General features: G+C 38.8%; 1 protein-coding gene across 2 annotated transcripts in view; it reads left to right on the top strand.

Annotated features, from left to right (window-relative positions):
* cdhr5b (cadherin-related family member 5b) overlaps positions 1-18,814 on the top strand; it is a 28,150-nt gene extending 9,336 nt beyond the window's left edge. The window contains exons 8-15 of one of the 2 annotated variants that reach the window (XM_057837261.1): positions 153-243; positions 325-422; positions 3,329-3,532; positions 5,455-5,565; positions 5,643-5,709; positions 12,399-12,680; positions 14,635-14,810; positions 17,548-18,814. In XM_057837261.1, the coding sequence (XP_057693244.1) occupies positions 153-243; positions 325-422; positions 3,329-3,532; positions 5,455-5,565; positions 5,643-5,709; positions 12,399-12,680; positions 14,635-14,810; positions 17,548-18,039 (1,521 nt within the window). In that variant the 3' untranslated portion in view covers positions 18,040-18,814. The remainder of the gene's footprint in view (positions 1-152; positions 244-324; positions 423-3,328; positions 3,533-5,454; positions 5,566-5,642; positions 5,710-12,398; positions 12,681-14,634; positions 14,811-17,547) is intronic. The other variant, XM_057837262.1, reaches the window with a different exon arrangement.
* The last annotated feature ends 772 nt before the right edge of the window (positions 18,815-19,586 follow it).

Raw genomic sequence — 19,586 nt, 5'->3', positions numbered from 1 at the left:
CTAAAGGTAACCAAAGTTACAACTTGCTTGATGTTTGTCACCGTAACTTTGAGCTTGCTTAAAAGTTTTTTTTTTTTTTTTTTACTTGTTTACTGGAAGTTCTGAACTAAACAGCACGTTCTCAACTAATTTGATTTCATACCTTATACTAGGCCGAGCCTCTAACGCTGAATCCGGGTCCGCTTTACGCTATCGATGGCGACGTTGGGATAAATGAGGCTATAGTCTACAGCTTCCTGGGCGGTAAATGCATCCATTCTAAATCGCCAGTGCTTTCCTATCCCCCATGGACCTATCAGGTCGACTCACTGTTGTCTGTTCCAGAAACTGAAGAGGGCCTGTTCGAAATCAACGCAAACACAGGCGACATCAGCATTAAGAGGGCAGTCGACGTGTTAGGAAACATCAGTCTGACAGTTCTGGTGAAGACCACACGCACACATAACAAGCTTTTTTGCAAGTCATTCTAATTGCAATCTTGGGTTTATGCAAGACTGCTAAACAAACGGTCATGATTAACAAAACCAAAAACAGAAAAGAGCCAGAGGTGATAAAAATCATTTAAACTTAGTTTCTCCACCTCTAAAAAATGCTTTATAGACAAGTTTCCTGAAGGAAATATGGGCGGCGCCATCTTGGAAAATGTCTGCTCCGAACTTCCGGTTTAGGAAGAACAACATGAATTGCGGTTGAAGTAAGCAGTGTGTTGACAAAGTTAAAATTGCAAATTCAAGCCAGAGAAACCCACGGAATCTCCCAAAATGGATTCAGCATGACGTAGATGTGATTGTATGATTGTTCTTATCACTTGGTTGATCATTCGTGGACAAAATTATAACAACAGTTACAATTACATTTGCCGAATGCAGAAGCGCTGACACGGATTTTGTTGTTCCAAGGAAATACTACAAGGTATGTGCATATAAACAAAAATAGTATGTCTTTTTTTAATTTTTTTTGCAGTTATTGACCGCAATAAAACATTTGGACAACATGATTCCATTTCTTGTTTTGTTTAAAACGATTGGTGCATTTGCAAAACAGGTCAATAAATCACAACTTATACAATTATTAGAATACATAGCATACAAGAATGTGATATCAGACAGCAGGGCTCTGGCTTGAGATCCTCGCCAAACTTTGACCCGACATTACGCAGACACTCGGCGGCCTACAGACGGGCTTACTCCCGCTGTCCTCGGTAATTCCACTCCAATAGCGTATCTTAAAGTTGCTGCAGTTAAAACGCTTGTAGTTGGATCTCGGGATCGAGCTGACTGTCCGCCGAGAGGCGAGCCACCATCTGTCCCAGCCTCTCGGCCGCCCCCGGGTAGTTGTAGTAAATACTATTAAAGATCATCATAATTACAATCATCATCTTAATAACAATATCAAAGGCAACGAGTCGTTTCATGCACAAGATTTTAACCTTAGTATTTTTTGAGCACCGGACAGATGAAAATGCAGGGACAGGAAGAACATTCCTTCCATAACACAGCGGCAACGTGGCTACAAAAACACCCGGTCTTTGTGGTGGCACGAGCTCAGTTCCACGTCTGCCTTCATGAACATGTTGTTCTCCCATGTTGTGATGATGGCAGATGGAGGCAGTATTTCCAAATTGGTTTTTTTTGAGGGATTTTGATGAGTAATGATAGTCCAGCTCCACAGTTGTTTTGGATGGAGAAAGTGTAAAACGGAAGTCGCGAGCAGAAATGCGGAAGTAAAGCCTTGGAAACTTGTCTATAAATACTGTACTTTTAACTAAATTAAAAAAAAAACACCTACTTTTCAAAACATAAATTTAAAGTATTCCTTAAATAGGGTTAGTATAGTGACTCAGTCTGGCCACATGATATATGACTTCGGAAAATTAGGGTAACATTTTGGTGTAAATTCTCGCTTTTTATATCAGTGTTATATAAAACAATGTTAGAAAGCATTCTGATCGGTTGATATAAATATTCCAACCAGTGTTGTTTTTGGCAGCTCTTTTACTTTTAGTCATAGTCTAAGTGCTTTCACAAAAATACTTATTAGCCTTAGTCATATTTAGTCATTTTAAAAAGTGTTTGTCTTCGTCTTGTTTTTGTTGACGAAAACTCAGACTAATTTTGTCTAGTCTCACCGTTGACTCAAAATTTTTTCGTCCAAAAAGTATTAGTCCAAAAATATAGGTTTTCAACAATTTTGAATGAACATTGAGAGGCTAGCACATATTGTAGCGTCCACAAGGACAACACCAACTTCCTAGTGATAATGAACTCCAAACAGTACATTACTTTCACTAGCCTGATGCTAATGCAATGCTAACGCTAAGAGTTACATTTAATGTGTGATGATCACTCGGCACAGACCTTTAAAGGCTAAGACAAAATTGCATATTCTCTCTTGCCAAGATAAGAAAACAAATGTTACTGTGTGTTGCAAAACAAGCAAGCCTGGAGGGGACACTGGTGAGTTGCAGGTGGAGGGGTGCAGCACGTCACATGTCACACAATCAGACATTGCTACGATGCAGGCTAACTTCACATAAAACATCACACATTGTGAACATGTGACGGAAACTATGGCGCATTTTTGTCTCGTTGTCGTCTCGTCAGAGGAATACTTGCATTTGTTTCGTTATGTTTTAGTCTCCCAAGAGAAGTTTTTAGCTTGTTATCGTCTCATCATTGTCATGAAAAAAATTGTTCGTCGACGAAATATTTTCTATAGTCATCGTTGACGAAAACAACACTGATTCCAACATATCTAGATTATAAGTTCTCCTGTTCTAGGGAACTACTTTGTGTGTGTGTGTATTTAGTGTTTAATGTTATTGTCAGTATGTTATTGTATGAGTATGCTATAATGTATTAGGAGTCACCCTTTCTGCTCTTCTCCCAACTCACACTAATGCCTCAGCATTATAAGATGATGTACACTTTGTGACTACGGATGTGTATGTCAATAAATTGTAATTGAAATTACACAAAACTTTAATTGGAAGGGAGGAAAAAAATCACTACACTGCACTGCACACGTTAGTTCTTTGTCATGAGCGAGACAATGTGAATGAGAGTTAACTGATACTTTAACACACACGTAGCAGCAACACACCTAAAAATAAAGTATAACAAAAATGGTCAAGCGTTTACTCTTTCTGGTCTGCAGGACCATTAGCCTACTCGAGTGAATCGAAGCTGAGGGCCGGTATTTTATTCCGGTTTCATTTACTATGTGCTTTGAACTAAACATTCAGTCAATCGAATAATCTTATCACAATATCAACATTGTAAATTATTCAGGATTTGCTTCTAAGAAATTGATGTCTTTCGTCTTGTAGGCTGCCCAGACACCGACAAGTTCTCAGTTTACCACCACAACGCTCACGGTTAGTGTTCAAGTAAAGACGCTCCACAAACCAAAATTTGAGAGGGAAAGTTATCAGGGTGTGGTTTCGTCAGTGGGTGCAATGGCAACAGACCCAAACAACAATGATGAGCCACTTCAGATTGTTGCCTTGGATGAGGATTACGCCAGCATGGAGGTAAAACAGTTCTGATTATTGTACCATGCTCCCACATCTTTTAAATCCTAATCACTTTTTAAGGCTGCATAAGATGATCCAAATATCCCATTTACTTTTAGTTGTTACTGTACTTAAGATTTCTCAGGTAGCTGAACTTTACACATATATACTGTACAGTCCCTAAAAAAAAAGTCTTGCCGCTTATCCATTTTGTAGAAACAATTGCTAATAACCTGACTTTAAATTATTCAATTGGTTTCAGAAATGGCTCATATGAAAGCTAAGACCCTCCCAAATGATGTTGAATGTACAAAAATATATTTCACTGTAAAAAGATTTATCATTTAATGAAGACATAAAGGTCAAATTTTGGCAAGACAAAAATTTTGTCGCCTACAGAAAGTAGTGTGAAAGTTGGACAAAAAATGTACTTCAAATACAAAAATATGTTACATAAGTGAATTAAGTAGTAGTGCTGTGAGATCCAAATTTAATATTTTGTATGACTTCCATGGGCTTCGGCAAGCATTCATACAATTTATTGACGAAGTCATCAGGAACATCAAAGAAACCAGTCTTGCATGCCGCCCAGAGTTCATCAACATTCTTGGGTTTCGTCTTCCATGCTTCGTCTTTCATCCTACCCCAGATGTGCTCAATGATGTTCATGACTGGTGACTGGGCTGGCCAGTCCTGGAGGATCTTGCTCTTCTTTGCCTTGAGGAACTTTGAGGTAGAGACTGAAGTATGCGATGGAGCAACATCCTGCTGCAGAATTTGTCCCTTTTTATGGTTAGGAATGTAAGAGGCAGCTAAGATTTGTCGATATTTCACACTATTTGTGTTGCCTGCCACCCTGCAGATCTCTCGCACACCCCCATACTGGATGTAACCCCAGACCATGATTTTGGTAATAATGTAACCACCAAACTTCACTGTTTTCTGAGTGAATCTCGGATCCATGCGGGCTCCAGTAGGTCCCCTGCAATATGTGTGGCCACTGTGGTGTAATTCAATGGAAGATTCATCTGAAAAATCCACCTTTTGCCACTTTTCCAGCCTCCATCCTTTTGACAGGCTGTGGGCCTTGGCAAATGCCACACAGTTTTTTAATTGTCTGCACCCTGAAAGATAAATAGTCTGAAATATCAACAAATCTTAGCTGCCGCTTACATTCCTAACCATAAAAAGGGACAAATTCTGCAGCAGGATGGTGCTCCATCGCATACTTCAGTCTCTACCTCAAAGTTCCTCAAGACAAAGATCAAGATCATCCAGGACTGGCCAGTCCAGTCACCAGACATGAACATCATTGAGCATGTCTGGGGTAGGATGAAAGAGGAAGCATGGAAGACGAAACCCAAGAATGTTGATGAACTCTGGGAGGCATGCAAGACTGCTTTCTTTGATGTTCCTGATGACTTCATCGATAAATTGTATGAATCCTTGCCGAAGCCCATAGAAGTCAAAGAGAATATTAAATTTGGATCTCACAGCACCACTACTTAATTCGCTTATGTTATCTAACATATTTTTCTATTTGAAGTACATTTTTTTGTTCAATTTTCACACTACTGTCTGTAGGCGACAAAACTTTTGTCTTGCCAAAATTTGATCTTTATGTCTTCATTAAATGATAAATCTTTTTTCAGTGAAACAAATATATTTTTGTACATTCAACATCATTTGGGAGGGTCTTACCTTTCATATGAGCCATTTCTGAAACCAATTGAATAATTGAAAGTCAGGTTATTAGCAACTGTTTATACAAAATGGATACGCGACAATACTTTTGTCAGGGACTGTATATCCGTATATCATATGTGTAAATATCCCTCCACACACATTTTTTTTTACTTAAACCTTTTGCTTTTTACTCCCTTGTACATTAGGTTTGCCACATCTGTTAATAACACAAACTTAATTTCTTGTCCCAACAGGGTAAAAACCCTCACATTGTCTATCGAATCATCGGAAGCGATGACTTCTCTATCATTCAGGGTTACCTGTTCATGACCAAGGACCTCCCGGAGGACACGTTATCTTTGCAAGTGAGTTTTCCAACTAGAGCCAAGTTAGACAGCGATTCAACCAGTCATTTGGCTAAACTCACGACCTCACTCTGCAGGTGGAAGCAGTGGACACGTCCAATCGCGAGAAGGCAGTGGCAACGCTCTCTGTGGAGGTGAAAACTGGTAGGACAAAAACCTTACATGGAGTAACACGAAATAAGAAAGCAACAGTGGTGGGAGTCACATGACATGGCTTGAGTCAGATTTAACTATCCAGTTTTACAATTTGGGCCTTCATTGGCTAAAATGTAGGAGTGACCAAACTTGACTTGGTATCCATGACACCCGATTTAGAGTTGAACTCAGTGATTTGGCATGTATTTTTTATTCTCCCGTTGAAAACCACCGTATTCAAATGTCAGTTATTTGATATAATATTTTAAAAAGTTGTTGTGTGCACAAATGCGGTAACCTATCAGCAGGGGTGAAAGTGGTTAGAATTTCTTGCCGGAACTCGCTGACGGGAAGGTCGCCACGGAACCAGAAATTTGATTTTTTTATTTTTATTTTTTGGGCTGGGGGTCAAAACTACTGAAATGCAAAGAAAACTGTTTTGGTCAGTTATTTCTATAACACATATAAAAACTGATTTTCATTCAAAATTGTATTTTTTCAATTATTCGCAAAATAAAAGTTAACAAAAACAGCTATAACCCCAACCTCAATCTCCTAATTTTTATTTTCCCTCATTTCCTCACATACTAAATGCCAAATCACAATTTTAACTACTTAAGAACACAGGATGTACTGTATATTAAAATTGAAGATAATGTAAACATTTTTGTTGTTTTTTAATAAAAAATATATAAGTAACATACAGTCAGAAAAATAAGTACAAATGACATTTTATGCATAGTGAAATGGAATATATTTTGAAGATCGCGCAAACATGGACTTTTTTAAATCATAAGGAAATGAATAAGTAGCCTAACATAAATGAACAAATATAAGTCCAAAGTGCACATTGACAGCTAAAATAATCTGAAATCTGAAAATATGATAAATAAGCCACCTTAACTCTTTGCTTGCTCTTAAAGATTTGATCCATTTTCTGTTGCATTGCCGTTTTTATTTTATTTGTTATTTTATTTTTTTTAGCTGTTTCAGAAAACATGCCCTTTTGAACCAATCAGAACTAACTATCTCTGGTGATCACATGTCAGTATGTAAGCCAATTAAGTGGATAAATGAGCCCAGGCGTTTTGCTTGCATTCGCACATTGACGTGACTCGTTATCGTCAGACTCGGACTCGAATATATATTTTCGGAATCAAAGCACCGTATAGAGGAACAGCGTTCCGGCCCAGAATCTTATACCGGAACTGCGTTCCTGACCGTTCCCGGCCATTTTTACCCCTGCCTATCAGTAGTGCACAAATGTAGTAACCTAACAGTTGGCAGAATCCAGAGGTCACATAATGAAGTACCGTAATTTTCGCACTATAAGGCGCACCTAAAGATAAGCTGCCACCCACCAAATTTGACACTAAAACGGCATTTGTTCATAAATAAGCCACAGCTGTCCTCACTGTATTATAAGTTCCTGTTATATGAACAAATGAACCATCATGAAGCTTTGAATCAATTGGCTGCAAAGCTACATTGCTTCAAGAAGGTTCATTTGGCCATCACTGCTCCTTTGGGGGAGACAGTCAACCGCTGCTGCCACCTACTGTCAACACTGTTGTTGTCCAACATGCCTTCTAGCATGAATTGCATCACTACAGATGTAAATAACAATCAAAATTCATGTTCTGTGCAAATTAGTTGAACTACTGTTCCAATTGTTTAATTAATTGCTAGTTATGGCACTTGTTAACACTTTACTTGACAGTGGCGCCATAAGACTGTCATTAGCCAATCATAATTATGACACGGCACTGTCATGAGCACTATAGAATGCTTATAACAGATGTCATTTTGTGTTATCCGGCAAATTATCTCACTTTTGAATGGATGTAAAAGATCCAAGCTGGACATAAATGGAGTCATATTAAGTAATAGTAGTAAAAATTTGCCAGATCACACTGAATGACATCTGTCGTAAGCATTCAGTAATGCCTATGATAGTGTCATAATTATGACGGTTTTATGACAGTCTTATGACACCCCTATCAAATAAAGTGTTAGCTATTAACCCAACTAAATCAACAAATAAGCCGCACTGGACTATAAACCGCAGGATTCAAAATGAAGGAAAAAAGTAGTGGCTTATAGTCTGAAAATTACGATACCTTGTAATCACTACTTAAGGACGACTTGTTAGCTGTATCTGGAACTTCATGCAAATCCATCTTGCATTGGACATTAATCTCTTGACGTTTCTGTAAAAACTGTGACTATAGCCCTTCTTCTTGGCCCCTCTTATATGTCATCAAAAAAGAAACAACAGATCTTGATCCACATCACAAACTGTGAATTGCCTCTCAGTCGAAAACTTTTGAGTTCACAGTCTGTTTTCCAGTGCAGCCCAAAAATTCTGGCTTTGATTGATGGGGAATAATACATATGTCAAACCTCTTATCCCTAAAATCAGGGTTCCCCTGAACATTGAACATTCCCATGAACATTCGTTCATTCGCTGCCCTCCCTCCCACTTCAAACGGATTGAACGTCTATGGCCGTCAGTGGCAGCCAGTGCCGGGCAATGAGGTAATTTTGGGCCATTTAAGGTCATTTGCCTGTTGATTTTCAGTCACCTCCTGTTGATTTTGGGGTATTTTATGGGTCACTGTTTATTTTGAGTTACAGAACAGGAAGTGACCTGGGAATCACCCAAATGAATTGGCAGTGACTCAAACTCAACAGGAAATGACCTGTAAATAAATGAACAGCAATTGACCTGTAAATGCCCTGAAAATCGGACAGAATGACTGCGAATGCTCTGGTTTCGAATTAGTGCTGTAACGATTAATCGATTAACTCGAGTATTCGATTAGAAAAAAAGATTCAAATTAAATTTTGCTGCTTCAAGTATTCGTTTAATAAAAGTGGCGTTGTAATGGATTGGTTTGCAATTATTGATTTGGGTGGATACACAGCCCTCTAGTCCACCTCATTTCGCATGGCTGAATCCATCTGCTCCCCGTTAAGGCCAACATAAGCGTTTGTTTGAGCTAATGATTTTTTTGAATGCATTCCTAATTTAGTTTAAAGATATATTTAGCCATTTTTTGTGGGAATATGTGTGTAAGCCATTTGTTAAGAGCATTGTAAAAAAGCGTTAGCATTTTATAGCATTTAAGCTAGCGGACTTTTGCTATGTAAGTTAGCCAATTGTTCTTTTGTTGTACATACTGGTAGGTCCTCTTTTTTTTTTTTTTTTATATACCGTGTGATGCTCAGCTCAGGTATTTTAATTTTTTGTGTTCCTTATGTGATTGCTCGATTATTCGAACTAAATAGTTCATCGATTAATGGACTACTAGAATAATCGATAGCTGCAGCCCTATTTCGAATGAACGAACGTTCCCAGTCTAAATGGATTGGGCGTTGAGCACCGTCAATGGCAGCCTTAGAGTTACCTGAGACACTATTATGGTGGAACATTTTCGTAGCAACTTGTTGGTTCCTTTAAAAAAAATTTTTTTTTTTTAAACATTGACACTTTTTAAAAACGATATCTCGATTTTTGGCAGGAGCATATCGATAACCTTTTGGGATACAAAGTATCACGATATATCACCATTTCAATATTTTGTCACACCCCTAGATGGATTTGCCTATACAAATTAACTTGTCCTACCTTGCCTTGTCTAGCCATCCATCCACTTCCTGGCATTAATCCAGTTCAGGGTAGCAGGTGAGCTGACGTTGGGCAACATTGGGTATTTGAGGCATCAAACAGTGTCTGAAAAAGCTGCTGCACTCAGACGACAGAGGGTGTTTTTGCCAAGTCATGATTGTAAACCCAAACCACTGAAGAGTAATAAGTTTTTCCTTTACAGCAGGGGTCCCCAAACTACGGCCCGCGGGCTGGATACGGCCCGCCTCTACATTTGGTCCGGCCCCCTGAACAATACCAGAGACCATTTTGATTTTTTTTTTTTTCTCAATAGTGTTATTTATTTCCTGGCTTTTTTCTGTAAAGAACCCAGAGAGGGTTATTTGTAGAGGTGTGCAAAATTTCCGATTCTTAGATTATTCATGATTCGGCCGTGGAAGATTCGAGAACGATTCACAAACATCCAAATTCCGATTATTGAAATATGTCAAGTAAAGCGGAAGTAAAACACACTCAGCGCGCCGCGTGGTCTTCGGGACGCAATGAGGAACGGAGCAAGAGTAGCTAAACATCATGCTTGTCATTACCCGGCCCCTCGGGTAATGTCAATGCTCAACTCACGGCTCTAGCTCAACCCATGCCACGAGATAAAAAAAAAAAACAACAACAACAACAACATACCTGACTGCTGCTGACAGCTGCTACAAATAATGTTACAGTAGATATCATATTTATATAGGACTAGATGCATTATAGATTCGGTAGCGTAAGCAGTATATCTACAGAAAGCTAGAAGCGGGCGTTAGTAAACGGCCGCCATCTTAAAGCAGTAGACTTCCCTGCAAGGCTGTTGTAGCGAACCATCCAAGCGAACCTAATTTTTTTTATCTAAAATACTCCTAAATCGGTAAAATATTGACTTGAATCTATCTTTAAAGTTGTTTTAAAACTTTCACATGTCGAAAGTAGACAAAATGGGAATTATGGAATAACGGGAGCAATTTTAACAACTTTAACGGTTGATTCACAACATTAAATTAATTGAATGTAGTTTAAAGCTGCTGATACAGAATGGGGACTGGAGTTTTTTATTTACTGTTATTTTTGTATATTTGTTTACTGTTATATGTTAACTTGATACTGAAATAGTAGTTTGGTTTAGCCTGAGAGTATTTTTGAACAATTTTGGAACTAATGTATAAAACACTTTTAAAAAAAAAAGGAGGAGGGGGTTGCATCAATAATCGTTTTATAATCGAATCGGAGCCTCTGAATCATAATCGTAATCGAATCGTTAGGTGCCCAAAGATTCCCAGCTCTAGTTATTTGGTTATTATCTATTTAATTAATAGTGTTGTTATTATTATTTATTATTATTATTTATTATTATAATATAATATAATATAATATAATATAATATAATATAATATAATATAATATAATATAATATAATTATTATTTTACTTACTTTTGTTCCATGAAGAATCCAAAAAGGGTTATTTGATTGTGGCTTTAAAAAAAAAAAAAAAAAAAAAACAATACATTTTTACATTTAGGCACTCCTGCAATCGTCACACTTTCTCTGTTACAAACTGACCCCGGCCCCTCGTCAGAGAAGGGAAAAGTTATGTGGCCCTCACAGGAAAAAGTTTGGGGACCCCTGCTTTACAGTACTTGATCAAGACTGGCTCTGGGCACCATGCAAAATTGATAGACAGATTAACAGAGAAGGTTCCGCCAGAGTCTCTGCGGACTATGATCTTTGCAGATAATATAAGAAAAATAATCGCGGGGTGGAGTGCAGGGTGGAGTGATAGGGTGAAGGAAGGACACCAGCAAAGCGAAAAGATAGGATGGTATTGAGAGCAGCGATGTTGTATACTTTGGAGATGATAGCAATGAAGAGACAAAGCTGGATGTGGCAGAGTTGAAAATGCCTAGATTTACTTGGAATGACGAGGAGGAAAAGAATCAGGAATGATCTCTTTAGATGGGCAACACAGAAAAGATAAAAATTAAAAGAGGGCAAAAGAAAGGACACGGCTAGTTTGGATTAAATCAGGTAGAATGAAAAAGAATGTTGGTAAAATTCTTTTTAGAATTAATGAAGCTGTATAGAGGAAGATATGGAATGGGGTTATCAAAGTCCACTGGAGAGTGGTAACCTGAAAGTAGAACGAGTACAGCCCGCGGGCCATAAGTGGCCCGCAAGGAGGTCCGAATCCACCCCGCATGGTTGTTCTGCCTGACAGGCACCTTGTAGCCCATTTATATTGTACATAGAGAATTACATGCTTTTATTTTGACATGAGAAATTTGTTGATTTGTGTTATCAAGTGCATGCATTACTGCACTGCTGTTTCATGTCCACTGCCACATTCGTTCATGTGCCCCCTCAAAGTCAAAATGGCGCTGTCATTGGCAGCCAATGAGTTATCAAGGAAGTCTTTCAAAAATGCCCCAAAACCAAAAGGAAGTGGAACAAAATCAACAGGAAGCAGCCTGGAAATGCCCCAAAATCAACAAGAAGTGACCAATGAACAGGAAACGCCCCGGAAATGTTCCAAAAATCAATAGGAAATGATAAACAAAAAAAAAATAGACAGGAACTGACACGTAAGTACCCTAAAATTATGAGGAAGTGATGCAAAATTATTTCATTGCCTGTCATTGACAACGATAGGTGTCCAATTCGTTTAAACTGGGAGGATTGGCTGTGGATGCACATCTTTCAGTGCCGTTGACGGCGTTAGACATCCAATGGACATCTAACGCCGTCAATGGTAGCCAGTGAGTTAATTTATTTGGCCAAAAATAAACTAATCCAGCCAACATGAGACCTACTTGCAATTAATATGGCCCGTGAACTAAAATGAGTTTGACAACATGGTAGTGGAGGACACAAAGATAGCAGAGTACATCACAGTAGAATAGTTTTACTTGGATTTAGGAGACTCATGGAAAAAAGGCAGGGTACTACCCATTTGATCATCAGTCAGTAGCAGCCCTTCCAGAAAGGATCAAGACAAACTAGTGATTCTGAGACAAAGGTCCTCTCCCCTTAGCTTCACATCTGCTCTCCTCTCAGGTCTCACCACCACCGCTTTGCCTTTGAGCACCACCATTGTGACCAGCCTCCCAACCACTGATGGCAGAACCACGGACCAAACCACCACCGACCCTGGTACCACCACAGATGGCAGAACCACTGAACCAACGAAGTCCACCACCAACCCCAGTACACCCACTGACAGCAGTGTCTCAACTGATGTCACCACAACCAGCGAAAGTTTTACTTCCGCCGCAACAGAATCATCGATGACATCACAGTTTACCGACAGTCCCACCAGCACTGCAGACCCTTTCACAGGTGGTCATGGGTTTTGTCTTGTTTGTTGAAATCTGGCGAGCCAGAGAGTTTTGCCCCCTGAGTGACTTCTAGTGCTTCATTCACCTGACTTCCATAGCAGACGGCGTGGATCAGCTAGCCATGACTCTGAACAGAATAATTAGATCGCAATAATCAAAGAAAATGGATGGATGGGTTCAAGGCAGCATGGTGAGGAAGAGCTTAAGAGGTCTGCCTCACTTAATTAATTTTTGAGGTTTGGATCTGTGCTCTCTTTACTTGTGTTGTGTTTGCATGTTCTCCACAAGCTTCTTTCTGCATTCCCCAAATATGGTCTCAAATAGTTCAACAGTATTCCAATTGGTTATTTAGTTGCGGGGATGTTTGCAAAGCTCCCTACATCTCGTATTCATATTTTTTCCCTGTCCACTTTTGTGGCGTGCCGCACCGCCCACACAATTTGACCAATTGACGCCGTTCCAAGAATTCCAAAAATTCATGTGAAGCAGGCACCCTTTGGATTTCGCTCCCAAAATTTACAGTTGCGACAAACACACAGGTCATTTCCAATGGTAAAAACATTGACATTTCAAAATGTATCTCATCCTATATTTATTTTATATCACCCCATTCATTTGCAATGGGATAAAATGATCAATTATCAACATGAACGTACCTGAAAAAGCCCAAAAATCTATTTTAAGTGAATTTTAAGTACCCTAATATTAACAAGGAGGTGTTCCCAAGTTAACTCACTGCCCACCACTTAACAACAAAAGTGGAATGGATGTTTAGAACCGTCAATGACAGACAATAATTAATAAAGGAAGTATGAAAATTGAAAGTTCCTCAAAATTTACAGGAAGTGACTAAAAATCTACAGGAAGTAACCCAGGTCAGAGAAGGCAAAGCATCCCCACACAATTTCTCCAAACATTGCATCTTCTAGTTCTAAACTAAAGTTCTTATATTTAATTAACGCCTACACAAAGTACCGTAACTTTTGCACTATAAGTGTACATGACTATAAGCCGTCACCCACCAAATTTGACACGAAAACGGCATTTGTTCATAGATAAGCCGCACTGGACTATAAGCCGCAGCTGTCCTCACCGTATTATGAGATGTTTAAACCAAAAGATATCAACCGGTAACACTTTGACAGCGGCATCATAAGACTCTCATAAGACCAAATGAACCACCATGAAGCTTTGGACTAATTGGAGCTTCATTGCTTCAAGAAGCTTCAATTTGGCCATCACTGTTCTCTCAGGGGAGACAGTCAACCTCTGCTGTCAACAGTTGTCGTCCAACATGCCTCCTAGCATGTATTGTAGCGATTCAGATGTGACTAACAAATCAAAATTCGTGTTCTTTGCTAATTATTCCTTCAGTTACTGATCTAGTTGTTTCATTCATTGATAGTTATAGAATTTAGTAACACTGTGTTTGACAGTGGCGCCATAAGACACCATCATAATTATGACATGATACTGCCACGAGCATTAATGAATGCTTATGACAAATGTCATTTTGTGTCATCCGGCAAATTATCTCCCCTTTGAAAGGATGCAAGATCTGAGCTGGATATATATGGAGTTAGTGACATAATTTGCCAGATGGCACTTAATGACATCTGTCATAAGCATTCATTAATGCCCATGATAATGTCATGTCATAATTATGACGGTCTTATGGCAGTCTTACGATGCCGTTGTCAAATAAAGTGTTACCTATTAAACAAAAATCAACAAATGAGGTGCACTAGGCTATAAGCAGCAGGATTCAAAATGAGGGATAAAAGTAGCGGCTTATAGTCTGAAAATTATGGTAACTCAGAACCTTCATCTTGATCGATGTCGTGCGACCAGAATCTCGCAAATCGTTGAAGGTTCAATTCAGTTGTATATATTTGTCACAGTTATTAGTGAATTAGTGGACATGTAACATCAAATTTCATATTTGTTTCTTCCAGAGGAGGTGCCTATCCCACCGGGCGGTTTCGGGCCGGAGGACATGGCGGCGCTAGGGGCAACTCTAGGCATTCTTCTCTTCGCCTGCGTGGTGGTCATTGGAGTGCTTGTTTGTCGGCTCCAGAGGGGAAAAGCCGACTGGAAGAAGATCCACGAAGCCAGCATTTTCCGAAGCTCTGTGAGTGTCACAAGTTTTTCGGTTTCGGTGTAGTTTATACAAGTGAGCACTGATTTTTAAATGTGTACGCCATACGTTCAAAATCTGTACATTTTTCGTGCATTTTGTTTTTCTTCTCCGTTCGGATTTTGTCACCGTTTCGGCAACAAGACAATGTGCGTTACTATACTTTACTAGTGTTGTAACGGTCGTGAATGATTCGTTCTTTTTGAATGAATTGTTTGGGTGTACGAGACCGAACTAATCACCTTCTGCACTGATTAGTTCTTAAGGAAGTTTGGACGTAAGAGGGCGTTGAGCAAGCGGCAGCGTCTGACATCGCGTACGACCAATCAAACACAGCCTCATTGCAGGCAGGGGAGGGATCGTAAACAGAATCAAAGCGTCTGTCACTCGCTTCCACGTGTGGCCAATAAGCAGCCAGCGTGCAGGCAGGGGGCAAGACTGAGTTATGTCACTTCCCGTTCATTAACCGAATGATTCATTTGGGTTTGTGTGGGACCTGTAGGTGGGGGTGTGGGGATGAGGAGGGCGAACGATTCACTGAACGATTTGTTTGAACGAGTCTTCTTACTGAACGAACTGGAATGGATTAGTTTCAAGTGAACGACTTATCCCGTAACTAGGCATTACTACGTTGCTTAAATGACGCGAGAAAAGTCAGAGACACGGAGAGAGAAGAGAGGGAGTGGGAAGGAGGGAAGAGTGTTGTGACGCGGGTTGCAAACGCGATGATAGGCTAGGTGGCTCCAATATTTCCTGACTGTAGCCGACAGCCTATACAATGTACACAGACTCGGCGACGTTTGTAAACAGCCGCCATCTTAAAGCAGTAGACTTCTGAGAACAGATCTGTTGTAGTGAATCTTTCGAGTGAACCTAAGTAACTTTTTATCTAAAATACTCCTAAATCGGGAAAAACTTGACTTTAATCTATCTTTAAATGATGAAACAGTTTTAAAACTTTCGCATGTCGAAAGCAGACAGAAGGGAACTAATGCAAAAACGGGAGCAATATTTAAAACTTTAACAGTTGATTCACAACATTACATAACTTCCATACATAGCAAAGGTTACTATGTATACTAGAGCTGAAACGAATACTCGAGCAACTCGAGTAACTCGAGTTTAAAAACTGATCTGAGTAATTTTATTCACCTCGAGGAATCGTTTAATTTTGCCAGCTCTAAGCATCACGTTTTGGCCGGACTACTTTTCATGCAGGACACGCTGACGTCACGTCCGTGGAGGAAGAAGCAATAATCTTTTTTTTTTTTTTAAACGCAGCTGACAGCCGCTACAAACTACGCCGTCTTTGCTAAAAACTACGACCGCATGATGCTAGTGTGGTAGCAGGTAGTGTCCAATGCGTCTCATAGATTTCACATGCATTTAGGACTAGATGCGAAATGACAGTTTCGGCCGCATCTGGGCAGCGTTAGTGAACAGCTGCCATCTTTAAGCAGTACACTTCTCATCGCTAATAATTACAACATTACTGTCACTCGGTCACGTAACGTTAGCTCTTCGGAGGGCTAGGTTTCTATTGATTATGATCACTGCTGATGCGTGGCTAACTTGTCTTACATACAGGTTTTATATAATCTGTAAAAACATAGCGCTGTAGAGTGATGAGGGTGTAAAATTAAAACATAATAAAGCTAACTGTCAGTTCTGGCTCAGTAGTCATTGCTGAAGAAAACACCAAGTAGCACTGGTCCCTAATGTGCTCCAATACAGCAGGTATTATACATTTATTTTGAACACTGCAAAAACTCAAAATCCTATCAGTACTTAAAGTTTAGACTAACTTAAAACTTAACTAGAACTTAAAAATAGCTTGACACAAATGGAAATTATATTGAAACACGTGGGAAAAACACATAGCTTTCAAGTGATGTCTGTTATCGAGCGTAATTACATTTTTAGGTATGAAATATGTTGTTGCTTTTTTATAAGACCTAGAAGTTTTTGGAGTAGAAAGCAGTGATTTGTTTTTTTTCTAGTCACATCTGAGATGCAATTCTTGGCTGTTTTCAACAATGTACGTCGAAAAAAAAAGACATTGATTGACTGAAAATGGTTCAATATTGGATTAAATGTCTTTTTTCCCCCTCATGTATATTTATAATTGCTCTATACCTAAAAAAAATGTTTTATCTGATTACTCGATTAATCAATAGAATTTTCAGTCGATTACTCGATTACTAAAATATTCGATAGCTGCAGCCCTAATGTATACTATACACAATTTGCCTGCAAGTATTGCAGATCACTTCTCAGAATTTGCAGAATTAACATGACATGATAGAAATTGCCAAGTGCTACATACAATTATAACAAAAGTCACTGTTAATTTTACTAATCATGATGTAGCTGAAGATACTGATTGTTCTTTGATTGCACCAGGTTATGAGTGACAATATTATCAATAAATTCATATTATTTAAAAATTTGAGTTTTATTTTTGTTCCATATTGCACGCTATATAAAACATTGTAAGATTAGTCACCAATTTGTAAGGGCATACGTCACTATTTGTAAGATTGCCAATGGCCTCGGGTTGACAGGTATGGCGTCATCCAACCTCAGTGTCAATCAAATTTTCTAGCCTTGGATTTGTCGTGTTTATGTTGTAAAGAAGGAAAGGGAAAATCTGGCTTTTATGGGCAGTGATATAAAGGACAATGCCATCTTTTACTAGACTGTACATCTGAAAATGGTTTTGTCTCTACAGCTGGGCCAGGACTTGGGTGGTGAGAAGCAGGGCGTCCAGTACACGAATGAAGCTTTCCAGCATGACAATGATGATGGCAGTGTAGGCTCTGGAAGTCCGTATGTCATGAACGCTGAAGAGGGGCCTACGGATAACTCTGTTTTTAAGTCCAGTGTGGCGACACTGAGCACTCTCCTGGAAGGTGACAATATTAGTCAGGAGAGCTCCGATAAAGAGAAGGAGGTAAAGCCAATCCTGACCAAAGAGCGTCGCCTGGAGGAAGGCTACAAGGCTGTTTGGTTCAAGGAGGACATTGACCCAGACGCCAAAGAGGAGGTGGTCATCATTCCCGACAGCAGAGAAGATGACAGTGGGGATGAAGATGATGAGGGACCCGCTAAACCCTCAAAAGTGGGCTTTACCGAATCTGACATGGACAGCGGACTGGGAGTGAAGATAGAGGATCCAGCAGAGGACTCGGATGGTGGCAATGATCTGAATGTCAACCTCTGAGGAATGAAGGGTGGGAAGCAATAAAACCTGGTGATTCATCAACAGTGAGTTGGTGTTATCGAGGAGAAAAAAAAAAAAAAAACTGTCGATGAACCACGCCTTAAACTTAAGTCACGCAATTATCAGTAGATTGTAATTTTTATAGCTTCCGGGTGAGATTACGTGTTCAAAAAGCACATTGTACTTGGACTCGTGATTGTTTGTTTTTGTGAGGTTGCAAAGTTCACTGTCATAGAAACAAATTAAGGGTTGATATGATCAATTATTCATAGCTATCTTGCTACAGTACCAACAATTTAGCGAGAGACAGAAGTAAACTGGAGGAGTTTAGCTCATATAAATTGGCATGCAAAGGATTCAAATGTATGCACAAATACAAAATGACTATGTTGTTGGTGATTTAATATGATGCTTGTAAAGTATATGCTAAATCAAGATACAGAGTATCTTTACTTGTTGCCTAGTTTACATTGAATTAATAGTGAGCCTAGCGAGAACAACTAATGATTCACATTTGCGTACAGATATCACTTTGCTGTGTTTTTGTGGCTAAAATTCCAGAAATACTGCAACAATATTGTAACAAGGATGTGGATGTTTTAGCATTTTTACATGAACATTGATTTTATTATAAAATAATTTCTGGATTGCCATGATAAACAATTAGCTAACGGTTCAGTTACAAGTAGTTTGTATGGATGTGTTCTTTGTAGTAAATTATGAGAGAATTTGTATATATTAAATGTAATAATATTAAAAAGTGTTCCTATGTTTTAGTCTTTCCCAGAAGTTGTTACGTTAACAGAATCTTGTATAAAAACACCATGCTAGAGGCTAAAGCCTGGCAAGATGACATTAAATAGCAGGTTTAAAAAAAAAATAAAAAAAAAACATTTAATTATAGTCGGAAACTTTGATATTTCTGATATTAAAAATAAACAAATGCAGATTTGTTTTCATCACTGCAATTATTTGCTTAGTTTACATGTAAATATCTGGAGTTGCTATAGGACTACCTGGAAGCTAATGGTTCAGTTACATGCAAATTAAAAGTTGAGATGTATAAAATACTGCATATGAAATTACTGGAAACATTGTGTTTTTGTCTTTACGCGAAGTGGACTTAAGTCAAAATATTGAAAGGCCACAACTAGTGGCTACAAAAAAAAACAAAAAACATTTGAAATATTTGCAATAAGATTCATCCATGCATATTATCAATCACCACGTCAATTATTCAAACATAAAAAAACTGCTGCAATAAAAGCCCAACAACTACTCTGTTTTTCATATTTGGAGCAGAGTTGATCAATATTCGTGCCATTGTGTCTTTTGCTAGGTTATATCTCCATTCATATTCAAAAAGGGGGAAAAGAAAAAAACTAAATATTGCACTGTACTGTAGTTTTCTTTCGCAATGTGTTGAGGTAATTATCGAGGGTTGATGGATTAAATATTTGCTTGATTGATTGAATATTTGCTTATGCTCATATATACCATAAATAATGCATATTGCCATATTTTTCTCTTATTGATATAACCAGTAA

Source organism: Corythoichthys intestinalis, chromosome 5, assembly GCF_030265065.1.
Source record: "Corythoichthys intestinalis isolate RoL2023-P3 chromosome 5, ASM3026506v1, whole genome shotgun sequence".
Classification (NCBI taxonomy): Eukaryota; Metazoa; Chordata; class Actinopteri; order Syngnathiformes; family Syngnathidae; genus Corythoichthys; species Corythoichthys intestinalis.
Note: the sequence above shows the minus strand (reverse complement) of the source record. Positions and strands in the feature narration are given on the sequence as shown.